Source organism: Poeciliopsis prolifica, unplaced genomic scaffold (genome assembly GCF_027474105.1).
Source record: "Poeciliopsis prolifica strain line A6 unplaced genomic scaffold, Auburn_PproV2 SCAFFOLD018, whole genome shotgun sequence".
Lineage (NCBI taxonomy): Eukaryota > Metazoa > Chordata > Actinopteri > Cyprinodontiformes > Poeciliidae > Poeciliopsis > Poeciliopsis prolifica.
In genome coordinates this window covers 5,887,542-5,910,509 of record NW_026562393.1, presented here as the reverse complement: position 1 = coordinate 5,910,509, position 22,968 = coordinate 5,887,542, and the positions used below count along the sequence as shown (strand labels likewise).

The window sequence follows — 22,968 nt, the reverse complement described above, 5'->3', positions numbered from 1 at the left end:
GATTTTTCCTACAAGTTCAATTTTTTTTTTTTTAATCTTTAGAAAATACATGATATTGCAGCGTTTGTTTAGGTGTTGAAAAGGTAGGGGAATGTATATAATATTGATAAATATCGGTTCTCGTCCATTATTTCCCCAGATTTTTATATCTGTGCATTCCTATTTATGGTTGTCCAAAATATGTATTTGATCTCATATATTACAGATATAGAATAGAGTTTTTTCCTCCATAGTTAAAAAAAAAACACATGCAGGAATTTAATTTAATACTGTCCACAATTTTTTTTTCTGAACTTACAGGTTAAAATCAAAACACTTTGGATAAAACCCACCAGGTTTCGCATTTTCCTACAAAGTTAACAGTTGCTTTCTACAATATTCCCAAAACATTTGTTACTTTTTAAAATCAAATCTTTGAGGTCTGAATATGAAAGTATCCGCACATTTTATGGCATCGTTGAAAATATTGTCAGTAATTATGCATAATGCATTCCATCTTTTCTCCGTAATTTACTGGTTAATGATTTGTAATAACGCAGAAAGTCATCTCCAAATTGTGGGACTGTTCTGACAATAAGAATGGTCTTGTTTGTCTGCATACTCTAAATATTGTCACAATAAAGCCAAAATTATGAGGCACTTTCAATACTCTTCATATTCTTGTGTATAAAAATAAGATTCCAGTCTGAATTTTTTTTTTTGCTTTTCAATTAAGAGGTTTTACTAAATCCATACAAACTATTCTTTAACAAAAAAAAAATAGATTTTTATTTTGTTAAAGACACACTAGGCCTGCTAGGATGGTACTGGATAGAAAGAAAAATATTTAATGTTTTTACATCTATGTAAAAATATAGATGTTGATCTTTTTAAAAAGCATTAAAGGGAAATTTGGCCATCTCCTCCCCCCAAAGCCATTCCATAAAATTTATTGGAATTAGGAATTATTTGGATTCTTTTCTCGGAATTCCAAAAGATTATATCTAATTTGACATCCCTTAATATTTCCAACCAGATTAATTCTCATATCAAAACAGAAATAAATTAAAAATCAAGTCAAAAGTTAAGTGGATGCAAGTGAGTTAAGTTTAATACTAATGCTCTCCACAGAAGAGGCAGAGTGTTTGGTTTTCTCTTTTTCCCGCCGGCGTCTTCGCCCCTCACTCTTCAAAACACAAACATGAGATACGAGTCGCAAATAAAAATGTCAGCAAACTTGAATGTCACCCCCTCCACTTCCCCTGACAAAATGTAGGATTTAACTGTGCAAAATAAAATACTTCAAGACAAGGTGAATCAAATAAAACTCAGGTCAAAATGAAAAAGAAAAGTGGGGAACAGAAAGAGGAGAACTAAAAGCCGGGCCTTTGAAATAAATAAATCCAGCATCGATAAGGGCTTTGCAGCAAGATAAGCACTCAGTGAAACATGTTCTTCAACCACTGACGAAACAAATGGAACTGGCATCCTAACAAATTTCTTCATGGCAAGTGTGCAGATGAAAATCCTAATCTATCACAGCTTGGGGAATACGGTACAATCTTCAGACATATATATATTTTTTTTAATTATTATTTTTTTAGCTCTCTTAGAATACTAGGTAACAAGCGGGGGGGAAATGTGAGCCTTGGTATTTGAACTAAGAAGCATTTATGTGCTTAAATGGGAAGAGAGATGCATTCTCTGCAATAGAGCTCACGGAAATCATGCATAATAACAGGGAAAGGGTTTACATTTTGGGAGAGGGGACAAAAAAACAAAAGTTGGAGAGCCCAGTACTCTCACCCAGAGCCTACAATGTCCATTTCAAAGAAGCACAAGTTCCAACTGTCCTCACTCGTCTTCATCGTCGTCCTCCTCGCCGTCAGAGAGCGAGGTGCAGGGGTGGATCTGGCGGTATCTGTCCAGCCACTTCTCCACCATCTGGGTGACCAGGGGGTGGTTACGGCGGCGGGAGCTCTTCTGCATTGCAACGAGGAGACCTCCGTCCGTGACGCAGCAGTCCAGCCACTCCCTCAGCAGTTTCTCTTGCTGCTCCTCGTTCCCCATCTGCTTGCAAGCAAGGCACGTCAAAACACTTGTAAAGACTTTTGAGAAAACTTTTTAAAGGTGAAACTGTGCGCTGAAACAAACTGGAATCATGTGGTTTTTTTCCTCCAACACTTCTTTAACCATTTCATTTCATTCAAGCACAAAATATTTTCTCAAAACAAACTTGCGTCGGTTGAACAACCACCAACACAACCAACGTTGTTTTGGTTATACGTGTTTCTACGATACATTTTAAAGAAGCAGCAAATTTCTAAAGCAAGAGTGAAAGACATTTATCTGATCGCTAACACTTCCTGGTAGCGATCAGATGATGATGTGTGAATAAGAGTCAAGTTTACTTCCTTCTGTTAGACGAGCTAAGCTTTGAGAATGAAAAGAAGGAAAACTGTAATGAATTAGCTTTATTAATCTTAGAAATGGTAAACCTGAGGGAGCTGTCGTGGCACAGGGGGAAAGCACAATCCTCATATTAGTCCAAAAGACGGTTGTCGCAGGTTCTATTCCCGCCATGGCGACATTTGCCACATGTCTTCCCCCTTCATCATTACCCTGTTTCTTATGAAACTACTTTCAAATAAAAGCCACTAGAGCCAACAGAACCTTTATAAATAAATAAATAAATAAGAAAGTAAACATTTTTCATCAGAAGCTTGTTTATGGCCATGAAAAAAAATTCTGACCACAACTCTATTTTTGATTTTTTTTAAAAAGTATATAAATTGCCAAGCTTAGAGAGAGAAAATGTAGAAAATTTGCAGCTCCAGGAGTAATGTCGGTGCCCACCTCCTGAGCGGACAGGAAGTGAATGTGCAGCAGCTTCCTCTCGCTGTCCACTAGCGGCAAAAAGGTGACCGTGACGTCGTCGTCGGTATTGAGGTTGGCGCCTGCACCACGATTGTCGTAACCGTCGTTCTCCATGGCCACCAGGGCAGAGAAGTGTCCCCGCGTGTAACCCAGGGCAATGGGGCTCTTCCAGCAGAAGCTCTGCTCCCATAACAGAGGAAGGTACACACCTGGGGACATGGAAACAAATTCAACAAGCTGGGACAGGGCGAACCTGGCGATCCTGCAGGCCCCTGCAACAAACAGGCTGTCCTCCTGTACACTTTATTTTTAAACTGTGTGTGAGAGTCAGGAGGGACAAAGCACCAGCTCAGATCTGACATCAGAAGCTTTTCAGCTGACTCGAAACAAAAAGAGGATTGTTAGCAGAGCACAGCGTCTGAAGCAAACTCACACTCTATGCTGCGACTTCTATCAGAACACTTCCTGCTGTATGTGTTTGTATATGAAAACCAGAGGTATAACTGCATAAAAATATCAACTTGCAATTTCCTCGCAAAATAATCATTTAAAACATTATTTTATCTGACGCGGAAGAATCCACCAACAAGAAAAAATTAAACGCATTAGCAAAAATGAAAAATGTAAGTGAACCACATCGACTAAAATCTGGACTGTTTCCTCGGGGATTTGAAGTCTCTTCACCTTGAAAACGAGTGTATCCCAACGTTTCCCCACGGAAACTTTTGTAGTATTTTACTCCGTAGACTATGATGGGTCTTCGAAGAATATGTGCGAGAACAAAAATGTGGGTCTGCTCCAGGCTGGCCCCGGGCTGAGAGAAAGCAGAGGAGACAACGTTTAATTTCATTTCACATATAATATTTATGCATTTTCTGACAGGTGTGTGAGATTTATGCTTTAGTCTTAGCAGTATACAATTCTGTTTATTAGAAGCAGTGAAAAACTTTCCACTTCTGGGCACCGTAAGCGGGCTTTTATTACTTATTGTACGGATTCTGACACATTCTCTCACCAAGTCAAATTTCAATACTTTTCCCACTTACGTTTAGAGAGTGCCCAGGCGAAATAACACACTTTAAATTAAAACCTGGCTGTACAAATGCATGGACAGACAATTTGAAGGATGAATAGAATCATGAACGGACCAATCAAAATTCAGGTACATAAGTGTGACACTACAATGTGATCTTTTATTTAAAAACATGAGGGCAGGGGAGAAAAAACATGGGTTAGAGCAACTTATTCTTAGAAATTTACAGAAACAATGGGAAGAAAAATGAAAGGATACCACATTCTTTTTTCAATCTTATCTTGACATATGAAAAAGGTTGAACAAATTCTGTATTTTTCAAGACTGTTGGAATCTGGATTTTAAAAAGTTTAGAAATTATTTTTAAACTCTTGTTTAACAAATTAGCACAGTTTGCCAGGCCAGTTTTACTAAAACCAGCAGGCGTCCTCTGTACACGACAGAAAATCTGAAATGTTCATCTCAAAAGATTTTCAAAAGGCTGCCTATATTTTCCCTTTTTATTTTCCCTAACGTGGCATGTCCCATAACAGACAGGAGGTGAAAAGTAAAAGAAACCAAAAGATTATCTTTGCTCCATTCAGCCTTCCTGTCATCTGCTTGATGCTTTGTTCTCTCTCTTCAGTAAAACTGAAAAAAACCACAAACATGTCTCAACACACAGAAAACGGCTTCCTTTTTTATTAGCATCCGACATCTGTGCTTCCTCTTGAACCTAACCACCTCAATGATGCAGACAAAAGCAAACTTTTAATCAGTAACAACTTCCCCACTGAAGGGTGGTGTTGCTTTAGGGTCCAACAAGGTTTCATTATGGTGGATTAAATCGGCAGGAAAAAAAAAGAAAAGTTGGATTTCCAAGCTTCCAACTGCTCTGACTAGTTCTGTGGATCATAGCTAGTAGGAACTTAACTCCCAGACCAAATGTAGCTCTAATTGAACTGTGGGACAATTTCATCTTGCTATATTAAACGCAGAGAGTTGGCTTAAAATAAAAATTTAAAAAAGCAATAAAAAGATAAAAGATAAATGCAACCATGGTAAAAACAGGCATTCTTTTAAGTAACACAGCAGTTCTGTCTCCATGCCCATCCCTAACCTGCTCATCTTATCTTTGTACCAACTGAATAAGCAGAAAGCAGATTATGTAACTTCTCTCAAATAGATGCAACAATCCGCATCAAAAAGCTTCAAAAGAAACAAAGTGAGAGGCAAAAAAGTGCCATCATCCAACATTATATGTCTGGCACTGTCAGGCTCAGAGGAGGATATCTAATCAAAGCTTCTGCGATATTTCTTTATCCTGTCAGAGTAGTGGCTCAGCTAAATCCCCAAATCACGTGCTGAGTAGCAGTGCTGCCTCAGCAGGCATGTCACTAACGTAGATCAGCTGTCAATCTGCAGCTATTCTCCTTGCAACTCCATTAATCCACCTCAGTTCTTTGCAAATCTCTTAATAGTACTGGTACAAAAAATGATGCCTAACGTAGTCATGCAGTCTAGCCAGACGCTGTTGTGTATAATACATATGCAAAACAACTTTCTATATCTGAGAATAACATTTTCTGTTCCTACAGCACCTGGCAAAAACATCATTATTCCCTGATCTCTTCCATAATTTCTCAGGTTACAGTCACAGGCTTCAATGCATACTATTGGGATTTTATGTGACAAAATAGGCACATAAGTATAAGGTTGAAGGAAAAGGACACACATTTTTTAAAATAAAAAATGGAAGCTTATATTTGTTTCCAGACTCATTTTGCTCTAATTGATTGCAGCAAGTCTTTTCAACTTGTTGTGCAAGTTCAGGTTATGTCTCAAGTTGCACAACAACAGCCAAAGTTACACCCACTGATAAAAAAAAGTGTCAAAATTGTAGAAAGCAGCCAAATAGCCATATTTAGGTTTTGCCAGATTTTAAATTGGACTTTGACTGGGCCATACTAAAACACAAAGATTCTTCATGTTTAGGGTTGCTGTCATTCCGGAAGGTGAACTATTATTTCCACTACATGTCTTTCAGCCTCAATTAAGTTTTCTTTCAATGTTTCCCTGAATCTACCGCCATCCATTTTCTTACCTTTCTCATCTGAACAGCCAGTTAACATTTGATTAAACTGAGCCGAAATCTAAAAAAGTTCAAAAAGTGTAAATACTTTTGCAATTACATTAAATATATTTCTTGCAGTTTCCTATTTTTTTGTAAACATCAGTTATAAATTAACAATTACCTGGCTGGCTAAGGATAGGATGAAAGCCCAGTCCTCCTGCCACTGCTCTTCTCTGAGGGAGAAATGTAAACCAAAGCTCTGCGAGTACCAGGACTCCCACTCTTTCCAGCGACTGTAAAACCTTTAAAATACAAAGAAAAAAAGAAAGGTCACACCAGATTTGCTATTTACTTGACTCAACCAATCTCAAACTTAAAAATTAAATCTCAATACAAGATCTTTCCTCAGTGATCCACAACAAAAAAATCTAAGCTGTGCACATAATTTATACTTTTTATATGTTGAATCTCTCCCTGAATCTTTAAATCTTTAGAATTTGCCTGCCTAGGATGTATGGAAATAAGCTGCCGAAATAGATCAACATTGGGCCTGTGCTTTATTTTAGCAAAGAAAACACTTATGAAAATGACAAGTCATCATTACAGAAGTTTCACACTAATAAAGCTGAAAGTAAACAATAAGGAAACGTCAGGGGGGAGCGATAAAATGGTTTCAAATTTCAGACCAGAACAGGTAAATTGGAAAAACTGGCTTCACAGTTTAAAAATGATGTATACAGTTTTATGCAGTATCAATGTAGCTTTAAAGCTTAAATAGAGCTAATATATTAGGTTCATTCAGACTTTTTAGTGTCAGTAAAAAGGCCAAACTAGGTCCATTCTAAAATGGTAAAAACAACATTTTCTAGTGTGGATGAAGAAATTTCAAAAGGATTCCCTGGTTCTCAGTACTGAGAACTCTGCCCCCTCACCAGTGGGAGCAGTCATGCAGGCTGTCATGGAGGGTTTTGCGGAGGACGGAGTCCTTGTCGTAGATCCCCCAGGTGGCCTGCAACACCGAGTCCAGCAGACAGTCTCCAGCCGTGCGGTTCCACAAGGCGTAGAGACGGCTGTCCAGGCGGGTCCCCAGCTCCAGAGACCAGTTAATAACCGGTGGCTCCTCCTCAAGTTCTGTGGACAAAATGACAAATAGTTGATGATCTGTCGTGAAGACTATAAAACAGTGAATATTTCATCAAACTAGGATTTCTTTGAATCTTAAAGCTAAACAGTTTTAAGAAAAGTTAATTTTTCTCATCTAACAAGGGATGATTCAGAAGGTTTCCCAGTAGTCGTTTTATTTGCTTCCAATTTCTTCAATAGACAGTCAGCTTGCTGCTTACTCTTTCACTCCAGATATCAGACATGTAAAAAAGAATAAATCCCAAATACCTTTCTGTACATCTCGGTCTAGCACATCGTCAAACAGCTTCTCCTGAACAGCAGGGGGCAAGTCCTCGATATCTGCCAGAACGCAGGAGAAACGTTTGTTTTCATGACCGTTGTTTCGTGATTGCGCTGTGAGCGGAGAGCAACATCAACTCCACAATAATGGATCACAGACGAGGGATGCTCTTTGCACTTCCATTCCCCTCATGACATTCAATCGATGGTACAGTGTAAACACTGCGGCCCAGCGCAGGAGTGTGTGTTTCTGTGTGTGTTGAGCTGAGGCGACAGAGAGCGAGAACCCAGCTGGCTATTATCTGGTCCGGTATTGAACTGTACAGCTCTCTCAGGGAGACCGAACCCCACAGCTGGCCTCAGGCAAAAATCATTCGGCAGTAACATAATTGGCATCACACACGCATATTATAGACACACAGCCTCACATCTAACACTACATGCTTCTGAATCATAATGTTGATTGTTCTGTTGTCAATACTGTTCCAACCTGGAAAGCACAGATCAGGATTTTTTTTTCTCATGTCTGTACTAGTCATGTCTTTAAGTTGTTCCAGTCCGATATGACATAAAAGTTAGGACATATGTTGAAAATCATTCAGGATGCAACAGTATCAATTTATAATCATGAAAAAGAGTCACAAATTTCACGAGTTAACTTTGTGACTTCTTACAAAAACATCTTAAATGAACTGAAGCTTTTGCTCCTTTGTGGTCAAGTGAAGTGTTAGACTGACACTGGTCAGTTTCCTCTCTGTTTTGATAAGACCTGCAGATAATTCATTCCAGTTCAAGTTCAAACAGAGGTTGGAGATAAAGCTGCTAGAAATGTACAATCATAAAATGCCTCGGGTCCTAGGATCTCTCTGAGCAAATCTTTTACCAAGAAATTTGTTTGCGGAAAGAAAGCTATAAAACAGAATACCAGCTGCTGCAGTTTCTCTTTACCATTGTCATCTTTTCTAAGGGTTAAAAAAAACAACACATATTTCTAAAATAGCCCTAACCCCCTTTTTACAAGTTCCACCGTATTAAGATTATTCCATTTCAAACAAAAAGGCAAAGTTTTATTCCAGGTGCCATTTTATCATGATGTAAATGAATTACTAATTCTGCCAGTTGGAACTAAAAGATAATGTATTCAATTGTTCAATACATTATTATAAAGAATACAAGAACATTACACATGTAGAGAAGCTGCAAGTATTGGTGTGTAATGAGTACCTGCAGGCAGCGTGAAGGTGACCAAGTCAGTGAGAAAGTAACAGGCAAAGTCTCCTTTACGCTGATGAAGAGAAGATGCAATCTCCCTCCGGATCTGCTCTGTCAGCTCAGGACACACCATGGAGGGAATGCACTTCGCTGCCTGCTGGTTCACCTTAAACAAGAACAGAATACTGAATGGCTGGAAATTACAACATTTTTGTCAAATTATTCATTTGTTATAAAGAGCTTTAGGGAAGAGCCACAAAAAGCTTCAGCAAACAGGAAGGCCAACTGCTCTTATCCTCGAAACTTTCAACCATCATCTTCCATGGGACATGTAGGATCTGGAAATATCAGACGGTGACGAACTGTGCCTTACAATAAGAACATTTATGGTGTAGAAAATACACAGGAATGGCTATTTAAGTTAGCAAAGCTAATTGCCCCAACCTGACTGCTAATTGAAAGTTGGTGAGAACAGCTAGTAATCGTCACTGTCTTATGTTCTTGACATAATTTAACTAAAGCAGCAAAATGTTATTTATGTAGGCTGATTGGTGACACTTCGTAGTTTCTCGTGAACACACAACAATGCTGCTTCTGCTCATAAATGACAAGAGGATGTAGCTGCTTTTCACTTTATTTTAACCAATAGTTCACACCACAAAAACCCTCAGAGCAGACAGTAGCAGCTTCTGGAAACCAGTAACGTTTTTAAGCGTGTCTAGTCTCCTTCCATCTCTACAGCTCATGCTTAGGAGCTCTGTGACTAACAATGAATATGAAGATTAAATTATAATATTTATGCCATGATGAACTCTTTACACATAAATACAGTGATTATATGTGCACATTATGCATCAGTAGTACTGACACTTTCAGCATAGTTTATTCATGTTAACATGTACTTCACAAAGACCAAAAGTGACACTTAATGTTTAAGTACAGAAGTTCTGGATCAGAAAATATTAATAGCATTAAATAATTAGGATGCAGATATCATGATGAGAACTTAGAAGAATAGGATAGGTCCCACTTTATATGAGGGGGAACATTTTATATAAAATGAGGGTTTTACCATTTCAAAATAAAAGCACAATTATGACAGAGCTGATATTTTAAACTTAGTTTAGAATTGCATATTAATTAATGTTACTAGTCTTATACTGGAAATAGTTAATAGTTAACACTGATTGCTCTTCCCTCCCAACATCCACACTTTGTAAATGTTACACCACTTGTATTTAGTGATATTCACATTTAACACTTAATTCCTGTGCATTAATAAAACAACACAAAACCAGAAACAACAGGCAAACTCCAGGATAATTAACATCCAACTAAAACCAAAAATTGCAGGCTTAGTTAACTGAGAGCCTTGTTTCATCCTCTGTATTCCAGAATCATTGCTTCCTCTGGTTATAGGACACTCCAACTCTATATTAACATCCCCATTAAGAAGAAGTGACTGAAGCCAGGCTAATCCTCCATGTAATCCTTAAAGAGCACTTCCACTGCAGATATAGACATTCAGCTTTCGCTGTGAACTATGGGGAATAGGAAGTAATAACGCATCATTTCTGAAACTGGGGGTCCATGGAGAGCTCTTTGGGGACCCTTTACAACATGTCTTGGACACCATGACCACCTCAGTCCTCAAGGGACTGGTGCCTTGCGATTCTTAGATGTGTCTTTGGTCCAACACACCTTTACGTAATGGGCAAATGAAACCTCCTGGCATCAGTTAAGTCCTGCTAATGACCCAATTATTTAATTCAGCTGAGAAGAACCAGAGACATCTAGAAGTTGTAGGACTCTTTAGAATGCAAAATAAGTCATCCCATCAATTTTGCTATTTATGGTAACAGAGATAAAATGTATAAGAAGTTTCCTTGGACTATTGACCAGCAAGGCTTTGCTATGTCAGACAAAATACATGTTGAAAAAAAATAAAAAGCTTAAAGGGATATCTGTGTAGCAGCGTCCTCAAAGGGCATGGCTTCAGTCCATGCGGGTGAAGCTAATAAAAGTTTGCGGTCAAAATGCTTACCTCTGTCAACAAAATAGCTAGCATGTCCTGCCTCTGGAAGCGAATGGCCAGATGGACCAGAGTGAAGCCCACGTCAAACGCAGAGGAGCGGTTGAGGAGCTGGACCTCATCAGCAGTGAGCTGGCGAGCGATGTCTCCTCCAGATGACTTGTAGGCTTCTACTGCGGCCAGGTCTCCTTCTACAACTCCTACACCAGAGGCAGGAAGAGAGAAAGGTCAAAAAACTAGCAGTAAACACACAGAAAATAAAAAGCCCCATCAGCAGAATAATACAATCCTCATTTGTCCATCAACTTCATGCAAAACATCAACTGATATTTTTTTTTGTTTGTTTAATATAAAACACATCAAGGTACTAACAGCTTGAGAGTCTTGGGGCTGTTTAGTTTGAATGCATATAACTGATATTAAAAAATAAATTAATAAATAAAACTTGTGTTTGCTTTATTTGACCAATCAATCTTTAATCAGAAGCAATCAAAGGAAAATTGACCAATTCTGACTTTGGGTCAACTGGGTGGGACACATTTACCAATAACGTCACAGAGGTGACAAAACTCATGAACGTTTTCTCTTGGATCAGCTTCCACTTAGTATCATGGCTAACAGAAGACAGCATGTAAAAGCAACGTTAGTCTGAAAGAAATGCTAATTTCATTTAAAATGGACAAGTGAAGGTCGAAATGACTGCCCTGCAAATGTAGTTCTTGATGTCAGTTAACAGTTTGGATGACCTCAACCTGTAACTTCTAGCTAAGCTAGCGTGAGAACAGCGTCCACGCAGTCAAGGAGAGCAGGTGAAACCCTGCAGCCTAAACGCAGAGCAGTCAGATGGCTGTGTCAGGCAGAGGACAGCCTGTGCTGATTAGTGTTACCACCTCTAATTCTGGAACCTGTGGGCAACATCTGTGATGAGTGAAAAGTGCAACAGCTAGATGGCACACGGGGCACCAAGGCGCTGGAGAACTCAAACAGCTTCTCTGTAGTGAGGAAGTTCTTTCTGCCAGGAAACAGGGTGACTGCTGCGAGTGAATCTAACCCGAGAGCCGTCCAGTCTCATTTTACACACACTGAGTGACATTCTGCAAACATGCATCTATAACGAGGCACTAAATGACTGCAGCTGGCACATTCTGTAACAGTACCAGAGCTGAAAGGGAACTTGTAAAATATTAGATTACTTTTTTCCTCTATGAATTTGTACTTTTGTGAGTAAAAGTTGAAATGTTATCTTCATATTTTCTTTTGTGTTCTTTGCTAAAGTGCATCAAGTACAGAGTTAATTTTGTACTAGACAGTAATTGTGTTTACATTCCAAGTTCTATTTGTTGATCGTTTTCAACTTCACTCACAGTACTTGTGACGTGGACAACTAGTGACAGAAAATAAATAAATAAATAAAATCACCAAACAACTAAAGACAACCAATAATTGGGACTTTTCAAATCAAGACATGAACGGTCAATGACGAATTCAGCCAATTCCGATTTCTCTTTAAGAATTATAATGCAAGTATAAAAACAGAGTTCACAGTCTGCCTGTCGTAAATAGCAAAAGAAACCGACTGCATGTGTGAAAGTAACTGCTGTACAAAAAGACTACCGTTATAATATAACAATTATGTACAGTGGACCCACACATATACCTACACGTATTTCTCTGTGGAACTCAACTCCAAATTGTTGAGTTGATTTTTTTAACAGAGTATATCTAAATGTATTTTTAAAGAAATGAAGCTTAGGAAGCTGAAAAAGCACCAAGACTGTCTCCATTGTGCTTATTAATAAACATTAAGGTACATTTGGTGTTAAACAAATAAACTAAAGAATTTTAAGCATTTTTAGACAGAGTTTCAAATATTTGCGGGTTTTAGCTTGGAATACAATTGATACTAAAAATGGCTAAGGTTTCGTCTTTTTCGCTAATTAAAGGTTTTGAAAACTTGTCAGTGGAAGCTGGTAGTTAAAAACAACAACAACATGAAAACAGAAGCTGGCTATCTTTAAGGTGATGCTTGAACCAATGGGACAGAGATTCTGGCTCGACTACAGATGTCTAATGCAGCAGAAATATGAGGAAACAACACAGTGAAGTGAGACTTGAGTTCTCAGACGAAAGGAAGTGCTTGGCGTCTTGGTCAAACTGTACCGCTTGATTCAGACACTTCCTGCTTAGAAACAGTACAAGGAGAACTAGTGAGTCAGCTGCCTCTGTAGATGTGCTAAACCGACCAAAAATTAGTAATCCTAGCACAACTGTAGTGATTTATAATCCTCAACAGCAAGTTGGGAGGTGCAATCGGTGCAAAGGTCAAGAGTGCACTGCTGATCACGTGCTGCTTTGCCTTCAGGTTTTCTGTGGTTGACAGTTTCTCATGTTTTCGTCGAGGCTATTTTTGTCTCCCGGAGGTCCGTGCTCGGGACATAAGCGCCACTGTTTACAGGGTGTGTTGACTCACAGCCAAGAGGGACTCCGGTCACAGGCTCCACTCTCACTGCTCTGCTCAGTCGCCCCATTCAGCCCCACCAGCTGGGAAACACTCAGATTCTTAAAGATCCTCTCAGTGGCACATTGAGAACATACTCAGCCTCAAGGTTAAATTGGACCAAATTTCTACTGTTTTTGTTTAACATCGTTACTACTCAGAAAAATTTATAATAAATGAATAATCTGCCCCTTCCTCCACTTTACCAACAGCGTGTATTAAGCTTGAAAGCTCCTTCTGTGCCAGAAAATCAAATAATTTCAATAAAATAAAACACTAATTCTGATAAAAATGGTCAAATAAGTGCAAGACTATGCCAGTAGCTTCATAAAGGACTTTCTACTAGGTGTTACTGGGCTTGTATGTATAATTGTGACCTATGTTGATTAGATGAGGTGAAAACAGGTGTTTCTTTATCTAAACTGAAAGTGTAATAAGAAAAGTAAAAGCTTACCAGCACAAGCACTGAGAAAGAGCCAGTCAGTTTTCCTCATCCGGTTCCTGATCTGCTTCAGCTTCTTGAAGTTGACCTCATGCTCCTCCGTGCTCACGGCTCCAGCTGCGACCTCGATTCTCTGGATGTCTTCCCTCTTTGCCGTAGGAGGGGATCTCCTCTGAAGTTGGCTGCCACTGCAGCTGCCCCTCCACCGTGCCGCATCCTGCTCGATGATCAGGGGGCAGGACTGAGCGGGCTCCGGGAGCCCTACTGCTTCCTGGTTGTTGGGTTTGGGGAGGTCACACATGACACACTTTGTAGTTCTGGGTAAGTTCTGGTAAGTGCAAGCTGTACAAGTCCAGTGTTGCTGGTGCGTGTTGAGTCTGTTCCTGTCGTTATATTCCTCACACGTATCCACGGGAGAGTGGACGCCGGCGGGGCGGCAGCCTGCGTTAGTAGCTGAAGTCTGGGGCGACTCCGTTGGGCTGCTTGTCCGCGGACGCTGATACAGGCACTGCGTGCAGCGAACGGCGCGCGGCCAGTTCAGGTATGTGCACACCTGGCAGGACCATTTGCTGGCGAGCTCGGCCACGCCGGATGTCCTGACTCTAGGTCTGGCGCTGGAATCCGGGCAGATCAGGAGGCTGCTCTTGCTCCCAGTTTTGGCAGGATCCCATTCCGGACCAGGATCGGGTTCAGGGATGTTTCTGTATGGCTCCTCTGTAATGATGGGCCCCGTTAACCTTGGCGCGCGGCACATTGTGCACTTGACAGCAGACGGCCAGTTCTCGTAGGTGCAGTAGTCACAGGCCCACTTCACCCTTTGTTCCGTCATTGTGCGTTGCTTTTTCCTGGCGGTTAAAATCCAGCTTCAAGTGAAACAAACAGAAAGAGCTTGTAAGACTTTGTAAAACTTCTATTTGAAAGTCCCATTTATTTGGGATTCAACTAGAAAAGCATTTATTCGGAATTTTTCAAATATGGAATATGTAATATATATTACATTAAAAATCAGAAAAAGCCCACACAAAATTGATTTCACATGAAAACACTAACAGTTACAAGGTGGATATCTTTTTGTTCATCCACCACATCAGTCTCAAGTAGGAATGGGATGGTTACCAAGACTTTAAAAAGTTACAGACTCTAGACTGCTAAAATCTTTCATCATATAGTTTAAAGATTTTTTTCAAACTATGCCAGCGAAAGTTTTCCTTTAATGGAGTGCAGGCCCTTACCCTCCCGATGATGGACACTACCGGCCTGGAGGAAGACAAATGTAGCTGTTGGGCAATAGTCCCATGTGGGAAACTAAAGGAGGCTATTACATTGATTAGCTTTTATTTAATTACAAAAAGAGAGAGATGCTGTTTTGAGCTACAATTGGTAAGCTAAGTTTGTTCAACTGAGCCAACATCTGGTGTTTAGATATAGGTTTGTCTATAAAAGCTATAGACAAACCTATATGGTAAACAGCAACAGCATGAAGGTTCAGTTTTATAATACTCAAACTTACTGAACTGTTGTAAATCAGATTTTCAAGTTGTCAAATTGATATGGAAGCTTTCTGACAGAACCAGTCAGGTGTTTGGGCGATAGTGCCAGTAAAATTCAGTACATTGGTTTTGCTCATGGTTGAGTTGTATGAGAAAGTTGAGCTGTGATTTGTGTATCAACTAATGGCAAAATAATGACATAAAATCGGAGGTAAACGTTTTTTTAAATTAATTAAAAATCATGGGGATCACATGATAGAACACTGTAGTTTTGTAAAGTTCTTAAAAATGAACCATGAAAAAAATTCCAACCAGGTAAGTTTTGAAGCTCTTGTAAGCAAAGTACAAGCGCAGGCTGGCTACACAAGCAGACAGCCCCGCTAACCAGCTAATAACAGCTTGCTGTACCCTTGTTCATCTACAAAGAGCAGAGCAGGGGAAATCTGAGTCATTACTCTTTACAAAATAACAAAAAAACAAAACGCTAAAAAAAACAAAATTGCAAGAATTTGCTGGATGTTTTGCGACAGCAGCAGTACGACGAGTTTCATGTTTGCAAACATATTGTGCCATTTTAGAGGAAAATCTCATAACTGAAAATTTAAAACAAAATAGATCGATATTTACAAATAATTTACTGGGGAGTTAAGAACTCTAAAATCAACAGAGAGCTTAGTTAAATTGTGGGAGTCTGGCATTTTAAGCTTGATCCATACGTACGAACCCTTTAAACCCTTCACATGTTTGCTAATTTCTTCCTCAAAATGCGGCAGCTTGTAATTTCAAAATAGGTAAAGCAACACAGTAGTTGTACGCTATCAGAGGCAGCGTTGCGTTTGTGTAACAGTGTGGATTCTTTGTTTGGATTCTCAGCCTTCAGCATAAGCTTTGCTAGCTGGAAAGCTAACTTCGTAGCGAGTGAACGTTAGCTAACTAGCGACAAACCACCGACAGTCATCTGCTAGGGCACAACCACAAAAACGTTAGCTCATAAGGTAAGTAAAGTATGCAATATATTACCGTTTCGTGACGGTGTAGGCCTCTTGAAAGCTGATGAAAACCACAACAAATCCTTCCCGTCCTGCTTTACCCCTCTCCACCTCCGCCTCCTCATCCAGGTCTCCTCCTGCTCAATCAAACCTTTCCCTGTCCAAAACACTCCGTCTGTCTCTCACATGTTCACCTTTACAAATCCAGCGACACCTCGCAGAACAAAGACAGACCCCTCCGAAGTCCGCGACTCACGGTATGAATTCACAGCTTTCCATGGTTTACAACTGTCCCCGTCTGGTTTAATGGCGGCGACAGCGAGACAAATGAGGAGCACAGCCAAAATAAACTCAAGCCTGGTGTCGTCACCAATCATCTGGCTGAGTGCTGGGATGCCTTCAGGAACCGACGGAATTTTCGGTATCGCAAAAAGATTTCACATTGATACGCATTGTCCTCAATTGCGTACCAACTTACAAACTTACATGATAATTTAAATACGTTTGGGTGCGTTCCTTAACAGTTAGCCGAGAGATGCCTGGGAAAATTATGAGGAAAATACTACCTTGCTGGGGTTAACATTGCAGGCTATGGATTGTGAACAGGCATCATGATCGAGAGATTTTCAACAGCTGCATGTCTGCCTTATTTCTTTTTCTGATTAGTTAGAGGCAAGAGATACATTTATGCTGTTGTATTTTGGGACTTTATGGTGGACTATTGTATAAAACTTATAAAAAATACATACAGAATATGTGGTAGATTTATAAGTTGTCTTGTGGAATTTTATTTTGAGTTTATAGAACAAAGTTTTTTCTAAGCACACTATTGAAATGTTCCGTAAAGGGTATTTTCAAAAAAGTACTATTTTTAATCATTTATATTAAAGCCTACAAATGCTTCATCAACAGCAACTGAAAAGCTGAATATTTTTTTCAAAGCAGAAACAAAGAATATGATTTATCAATCGCCGTGTTCTTGTTTGTTTTCTTCCTAATAAAACTGAAGATACTAAAGGAAATTCTTCAAAATACTCCTCCAGTAATTTCTTCCTGAAGCACTATTTTGATCTATATTGTCAGTGTCAAGTTTACATCTAAAGGTATTAATCAATACTTGTATTAGTAAAGGTATTAATACAAGAATATGAAAGACTAACATTTATTGTCAACTATTTATGTTATTTTGAATTAACTGCCTTTAAATTTCATTATAATATGTATTTTTGTCTTAATAATATATGAATTATTAAGCCATGAATTATCTGCCACTCAAAATAAGATACAACCAGTATGAAAATTGTGTCTTTATGATGCACAATTTATAAACACAATGACATGTAACCCATTCATCTCAACATTTAAATTAATTAATCAGTTACTATTATTATTATATTATTATTATTATTATTATTATTATTATTATTATTGAGTGGTATAGTGCCATTTGAGCGTCTGTGCAAACCAAGTCCACACGGCGCGCCACCTTTCTTCCCGGCTTACAAATGATGCGCACCCCGTCAGAGAACGGGGGAAAACATGGCAGTCCCCTTGCGCCGGTTACACCACGTTTCGCTTCACGCTTCTAACGGGCTGAAATTAGCTCACGAGCTTGTGTCAAAATACAAATTTGATTTGTTTGCCACCAGGCTGACTGACAAGTCAAGGCAGGTGGCTTTCCGGAAGGGAACGTCAGTCTTCGTTGTGAATGAGGGACCGGTTCCGGGCAGTGCGGGTTTGAATGAATGGCAGCAGGACGGTGGGAACGGTGGACACTCCGCTCATCCTCCCCGAGTCCACTCAGAGAAACACAAGCAGAGTAACCAGTCGTATCTTTACGACTTTCACACCCGCCACCCGGTGGATTCTGTCAGTAACGTGTGCTTCGAGGTGGAAGATGTGGAAAGGTCGTTCAAGGTGCTCCGCCAGCTGGGCTGCAACTTCCTCGTTCCTCCCACGACCGTCGAGGACCAGAACGGCCTCGTCACCTACTCTGTGGTTAAGTCGATCGTGGGAAACGTGTGCCACACGTTGATTGACAAGACAAAATACGGAGGGACCTTTTTGCCCGGCTTCACTGTCACTGAAAAGGACTGGAGCTTGGAAAAGGAGGACTTGTCTTGTCCAGTTACCCATTTTGATCACATAACTTATGCCTGTCCTCGAAAGTCATCCCACCAGGTCATGGGGTGGTATGGGAAGCTTTTTGGCTTTCAGAGGTTTTTCATTGCTGGGTAAGTGAAAGGCAGAAATAACGTATGAGAGCATCAGAGTGTAGTTACGCACTATGGAATCAAGCCACACTGTTTAATAATGATTTTAAAAAATGCTCAGTCAAATTTTGTTCTTATGGTGGAAATGTTTGAAACAACTCAGCAAAATTAACATAATATATAATTAAATATATTATGTTAATTATAGTTGGTTCTTTTTTATATATATTTGTCTCTTTTTTTGTGATGATCACTGTGGATTTGAGCGTTGAGTAAGGCCAAAGTTGTGAAGAATCCTTTAGTGCCACTTACTGGTGAGAGATGGATATTGCTCAGCAGTAATATTCGTCCGTATTTGTAAACAGAAAAAAAAATATGTTGGAGAAAGTTTTTTTTTTTTTTTTGGGCCTCCTAAGTTAGTTTAGGTGGCAAATGTTGACATTTAATATTCAAACTAGACATCTTTTTGCAGATTTGTGTCTTTAAAGTCTCCAAAAACATCAAGAAAACTTCCTTATCTGCAAAAATCATATTTTCCATGTGTTGGGTTATCAAAAACCCAGTTAAGGTGCATTCAAACCTGTGACTGGAATGGAACAAAATAAAAAAAATAATCAAAATGGTTAGAAAACTTTTGCAAGGCATTGTGTTTTGCTTTTCTCAGTGGTGTTACTGGATTTTTCAGACACCCACAAAAAAATTTAACTGTCATGTCATTTTTTAAATGAATGGCTATTAGAACAACATTATGAGGTAATCTATCCCAAGGTGATCAACTCCTTTTCTGTTTTTTTGCAGCGATGAAGATATAGACGAAGGTTTTGTTGTGAACCAGGAAGGCGTCGGACTTCGACTCACTGCCATGCAGTACTGGAAGTCCAGCAAAGCGGGCATCGCTCTTCCCTTCCCTGACAAAAAAGAACCCGACTGCAAGTTTGTCATCGCAGAATCACTTCCTCATGAAGGTACAACAACCCGGCTGATATTTCAGATTATTCTACAGTTCATGACATCACAGCTTCTGAGTGCACCACTGCTCATATCTTAGGCCGCAACCAGGTGGACACCTTCTTGGAGCAGCACAGAGGGGCAGGCGTCCAGCACGTCGCACTCTACACCAAAAACATCGTCTCTACCGTGCATGCGATGGCTGAAGCTGGGGTTCAGTTTTTCTCCCCTCCTCCTGCATACTACACAGAGGTTTGCACACACCTTACTGCAATAAGAGAGAAGAAAGTTTAGACGGTCAGTTTATTCAATGCTGTCTCTCTTTCTTTTTTTTCTTTACAAAGAAAATAAAATTAGAGTTGGTTTCACTCCTATTTTTTTAGTCTCTCTATGTGGATTTCCTGACACAGCTCAGCTCATAATCGGTCTCTTCAAGGCCACAACACCGCCCAGCACAGCAAGGACAGAGCTGCTCTTTGTTCATGAAAACAACACAGACAAACCCACAGATATACAGAGTCTGGTTTGCATGTCATGTGTTCATTTGAGTATTTCGTTTTAAAAATGGAAAGTCCTAAAGAGTTATTTGATAGTATGATGTGTTTCAAGCTTTTATCTCCATTAATTCTGATAATTATTGCTTACAATGATCCACAAAAGGCCATTGCTACAAAAGCAAAAGAATGACTGCAGGCTGAAGAATGATTGTTAAGTCAAACATATTCAGATAATTGTTGGAGGAATGCACTGTGTTTTATTAAATGTCTTTACATTTTTAATTTTGGGGATGCCTTGTTTTATTTATTTATTTTTTAAATTTTCAAATACATTTAGAATTGTCTTACCAGAATATCCACCTATTGTTATTAAGAACTTTCTTGTCAGAGGAGATCTTGCAGATGAGTAAATGAAATGATAAAATATTGTTTCTAATTACCTGATATACTCAATGATGGTGTACACTTATGGTTAAATAAAAAAAAGACTATATCCTGAAAACTAATAAATTTAGAAAATATTCTAATAAATCAAAGCAAATGCATATTTTTTTTGTACAATGAGGATATTTAATTTTTAAATAAAACCTGGAAATTTAGGGAGAAGCAACAGCAAAAAGTGAGTTCAGATAGACAAGAAAAAAAAGTCGGAATTGGAATATTATTAAGGTAACCTCCTTCACTCTACATGTTTTTAACCATCGTCATGAAAATCACGTCACTCTGAGCGTTTCGGTCTTTGTCCCCAGGACCGAGATTGCATGTGTGCGTCAGGCGCATTGAAAATCCATCCAACTGATTTGCAAACCAGTGATTTCTTACACGTAACGTGTGCTCCGGCAGGTCGGAAAACAGCGGGAAATAGAGGAGGCGGGACTCGATCCCCAGAGGCTTTCAGAGCACGGCATTCTTCTGGACACAGACCTGCAGCAGGTTCCATCATCACAGACAGGATGCAGCGAAAACAGAAGGTGAAACTACCAGTTTATTCTCATACAGCCAGTTGTCATAAAGAGTGAAAACCTTCATAGGCAGCTGTTTTATTTGGGTATTGACAATAAACTGTTCGATAAGAATATGAAGTAAGACTTATTCTAAACTTTAAATGATGGCTATTGAACTGAAGATGCATAGAAAGTCAGTTTGATGCAGATTAGTAGCAAGAGTCATACTAAAGGTGGTTCATAATGTGTATTGACCTTTCGGTTACGCTTTCAGATATCTCCTCCAGGTGTTTTCAAAGCCCCTCTTCGCTGAGGATACCTTCTTCCTGGAGCTGATTGAGCGCAGAGGAGCGACGGGTTTTGGCGAAGGGAACATCCGGGCCCTCTGGAGGTCCGTGCAGGCGTACATGGAGAACAAGAGGAGGGATTCTCAGGGAGAGACTGTGCAGTCTACTCACTAATGTCCGCTCTGTGTTTTTTTTAAACGTAACTTATTACATGCGTCTTTTATACATAATGTTATAATATTTAAAGTGGAGGTTCTATGCAAAAGAGTTAAAAGAAATGTATGAAATAATCATAAAGCTGCTCTCTTTATGTTGTGTCGGTTGCTGTTCTTGAATATGAATGTAATACTTGAAGGGCTGTTCTCTGTTTATCAAAGCAATCTAAATGAACTGAAAGCAGCTGTACCTGAATAAATCGGTTTCCCACAGACTAAGATGAAACTCTGCCTTTAAATGGACCGTGCAAACTGAAAAGTTCCAAAAACCTGCAGATTGATTTAGATGGTATCACACATGAGGCTTTCTCTAATTACATTTCAAAACACTTCCTTCGTGCATCGCTTTGCAAATCTATTCAGTCATTAACATTTTTCACATTTTGTTTTACATCTATAAAGTTCAGATGATGTTATTGGGGTTTAATATGACTGATAAATGTATTCCAGACTTTAAATTTGTTGGAATTTGATAAGTAGTTTGCAAAACGTTTTACAAATAAAAATTAAAATAGGTATGACAATTATATTTATTTAGCTACTGCCTGCTGATCTAAAAAAATTTAAATCATTCACACATTTATTTATTTTCATTTAAAAGACCGTACACACTCATGGATGTTCCTGGGTCCCTCACAAACCGTCGCTGGGCAAACAGCTGCCCCTCTTCCAGACACAGAGGAGCTTTATTAAATCATGATTTGGCAGCGACTTGGGTTTGGATCCTCTGAGAGGGAGACCTCGAGGCCCACTGAGATGAGTCTGTTCACTTAAATTTGGCTATAAACATAATGGGTGAGGATTAGTGGGAAGAATGAAAGGCAACGTAACCTAGATGGGAACTCCATGAAAGCCATATGGTTATTTTTATGTCCCGACTGTAGTTACAGGACACCGCTGGGTAAAAGAAATTTCAACAACCTATTAATTGACACTTCTTAAAGTTGTGCACTTCTAAATTTTGACAAATGGTGTCAGTGTTTTTCTTTTAATCAGTCTGGTTGTTTTCGCAAAACAGATTCTCAGACAGTTTGTGTTTTTGTGTGAAAGTGGAATGACACGCACTTTAGATATGAAGAGTCACTCATTTCTGTTTAATCAGCTGAGAAACTAATTGCCACATATTTAGAAAGTTTGTGCATATGGTTTTATTGGATTGATTTGACACTTTGCATGAATACCAACCTCTACTTGTAATAAAATGGGAATTGTTCGCCACAGAGGGGATTAACTGTTCATTAAAGTTGAGAAGCAATTGCTCCTGTAACAGGAGTTCTTCAGCCATCTGTTCCTGGCCAGTGTGAGCTGCAGATGGCACCCAGCATAATGCAGGGGGCTCTCTGGAAGATTGCTTTTCTCTCTCTCTCTCTCTTACGCTATCTCTCTGAACGAACAGTAAAACCATAAAAAGTAAGAAAAATCAAACAATTAACAATTGTTGCAATTATGCACAATATCCATTTTTTAATAATACGTCTCGATCACTTTTTGATTCTTTTCTTGTAACATGTCCGGTGGACACTGCCCCCTATGGTTTTCACAGCAACAACACACCCAGCCTACTCCTAATGTCTTGTACTCAGCAAGTACAAATAGACATACACTGATTAAATAAACATTATTTAATCACCTGCTTCTTTTCTATGATGTTTGAGTAATCAATATATATTCATGTGATAAATTAGATTAAATTAAACATGCATAGTTTAAGTAAATAGGCAAATGATCAAAACAACACACACACACACACACACACACACACACACACACACACACACACACACACATTATTCACTAGTTTTACACAGTGAGTGAATAAGAATAGCTGTCAGTTAAAATAATTTTTAGGTAACCAA

At 39.1% G+C, this 22,968-nt stretch overlaps 2 protein-coding genes across 2 annotated transcripts; one reads left to right on the top strand and one right to left on the bottom strand.

Annotated features, from left to right (window-relative positions):
* Positions 1-1,063: 1,063 nt before the first annotated feature.
* On the bottom strand, positions 1,064-16,476 carry zranb1a (zinc finger, RAN-binding domain containing 1a). Its single transcript, XM_055042507.1, has 10 exons — positions 16,040-16,476; positions 13,542-14,392; positions 10,603-10,790; positions 8,571-8,724; positions 7,335-7,406; positions 6,875-7,073; positions 6,124-6,244; positions 3,541-3,670; positions 2,836-3,065; positions 1,064-2,049 (listed from the first exon to the last, which is right to left on the bottom strand). The coding sequence occupies exons 2-10, from the start codon at positions 14,356-14,358 to the stop codon at positions 1,834-1,836; spliced, it is 2,127 nt and encodes a 708-aa protein (XP_054898482.1). The 5' UTR covers positions 14,359-14,392; positions 16,040-16,476; the 3' UTR covers positions 1,064-1,833.
* Positions 16,477-17,546: 1,070 nt separating this feature from the next.
* hpdl (4-hydroxyphenylpyruvate dioxygenase-like) lies at positions 17,547-21,327 on the top strand. Its single transcript, XM_055042508.1, has 5 exons — positions 17,547-18,242; positions 19,020-19,186; positions 19,270-19,421; positions 20,510-20,637; positions 20,885-21,327. The coding sequence occupies exons 1-5, from the start codon at positions 17,548-17,550 to the stop codon at positions 21,069-21,071; spliced, it is 1,329 nt and encodes a 442-aa protein (XP_054898483.1). The 5' UTR covers position 17,547; the 3' UTR covers positions 21,072-21,327.
* Positions 21,328-22,968: the final 1,641 nt, after the last annotated feature.

Coding starts and splice junctions, on each gene's coding strand:
- hpdl (XM_055042508.1), top strand. CDS start 17,548: ATGGCAGTCCCCTTGCGCCGGTTACACCACGTTTCGCTTCACGCTTCT. Junction 18,243..19,019: donor CAGAGGTTTTTCATTGCTGG/GTAAGTGAAAGG, acceptor GTTTTTTTGCAG/CGATGAAGATATAGACGAAG. Junction 19,422..20,509: donor CTCCTGCATACTACACAGAG/GTTTGCACACAC, acceptor GTGCTCCGGCAG/GTCGGAAAACAGCGGGAAAT.
- zranb1a (XM_055042507.1), bottom strand. CDS start 14,358: ATGACGGAACAAAGGGTGAAGTGGGCCTGTGACTACTGCACCTACGAG. Junction 10,791..13,541: donor CTTTCTCAGTGCTTGTGCTG/GTAAGCTTTTAC, acceptor CCTCTGGTGTAG/GAGTTGTAGAAGGAGACCTG. Junction 3,671..6,123: donor TCCTATCCTTAGCCAGCCAG/GTAATTGTTAAT, acceptor GCTTTCTCTCAG/CCCGGGGCCAGCCTGGAGCA.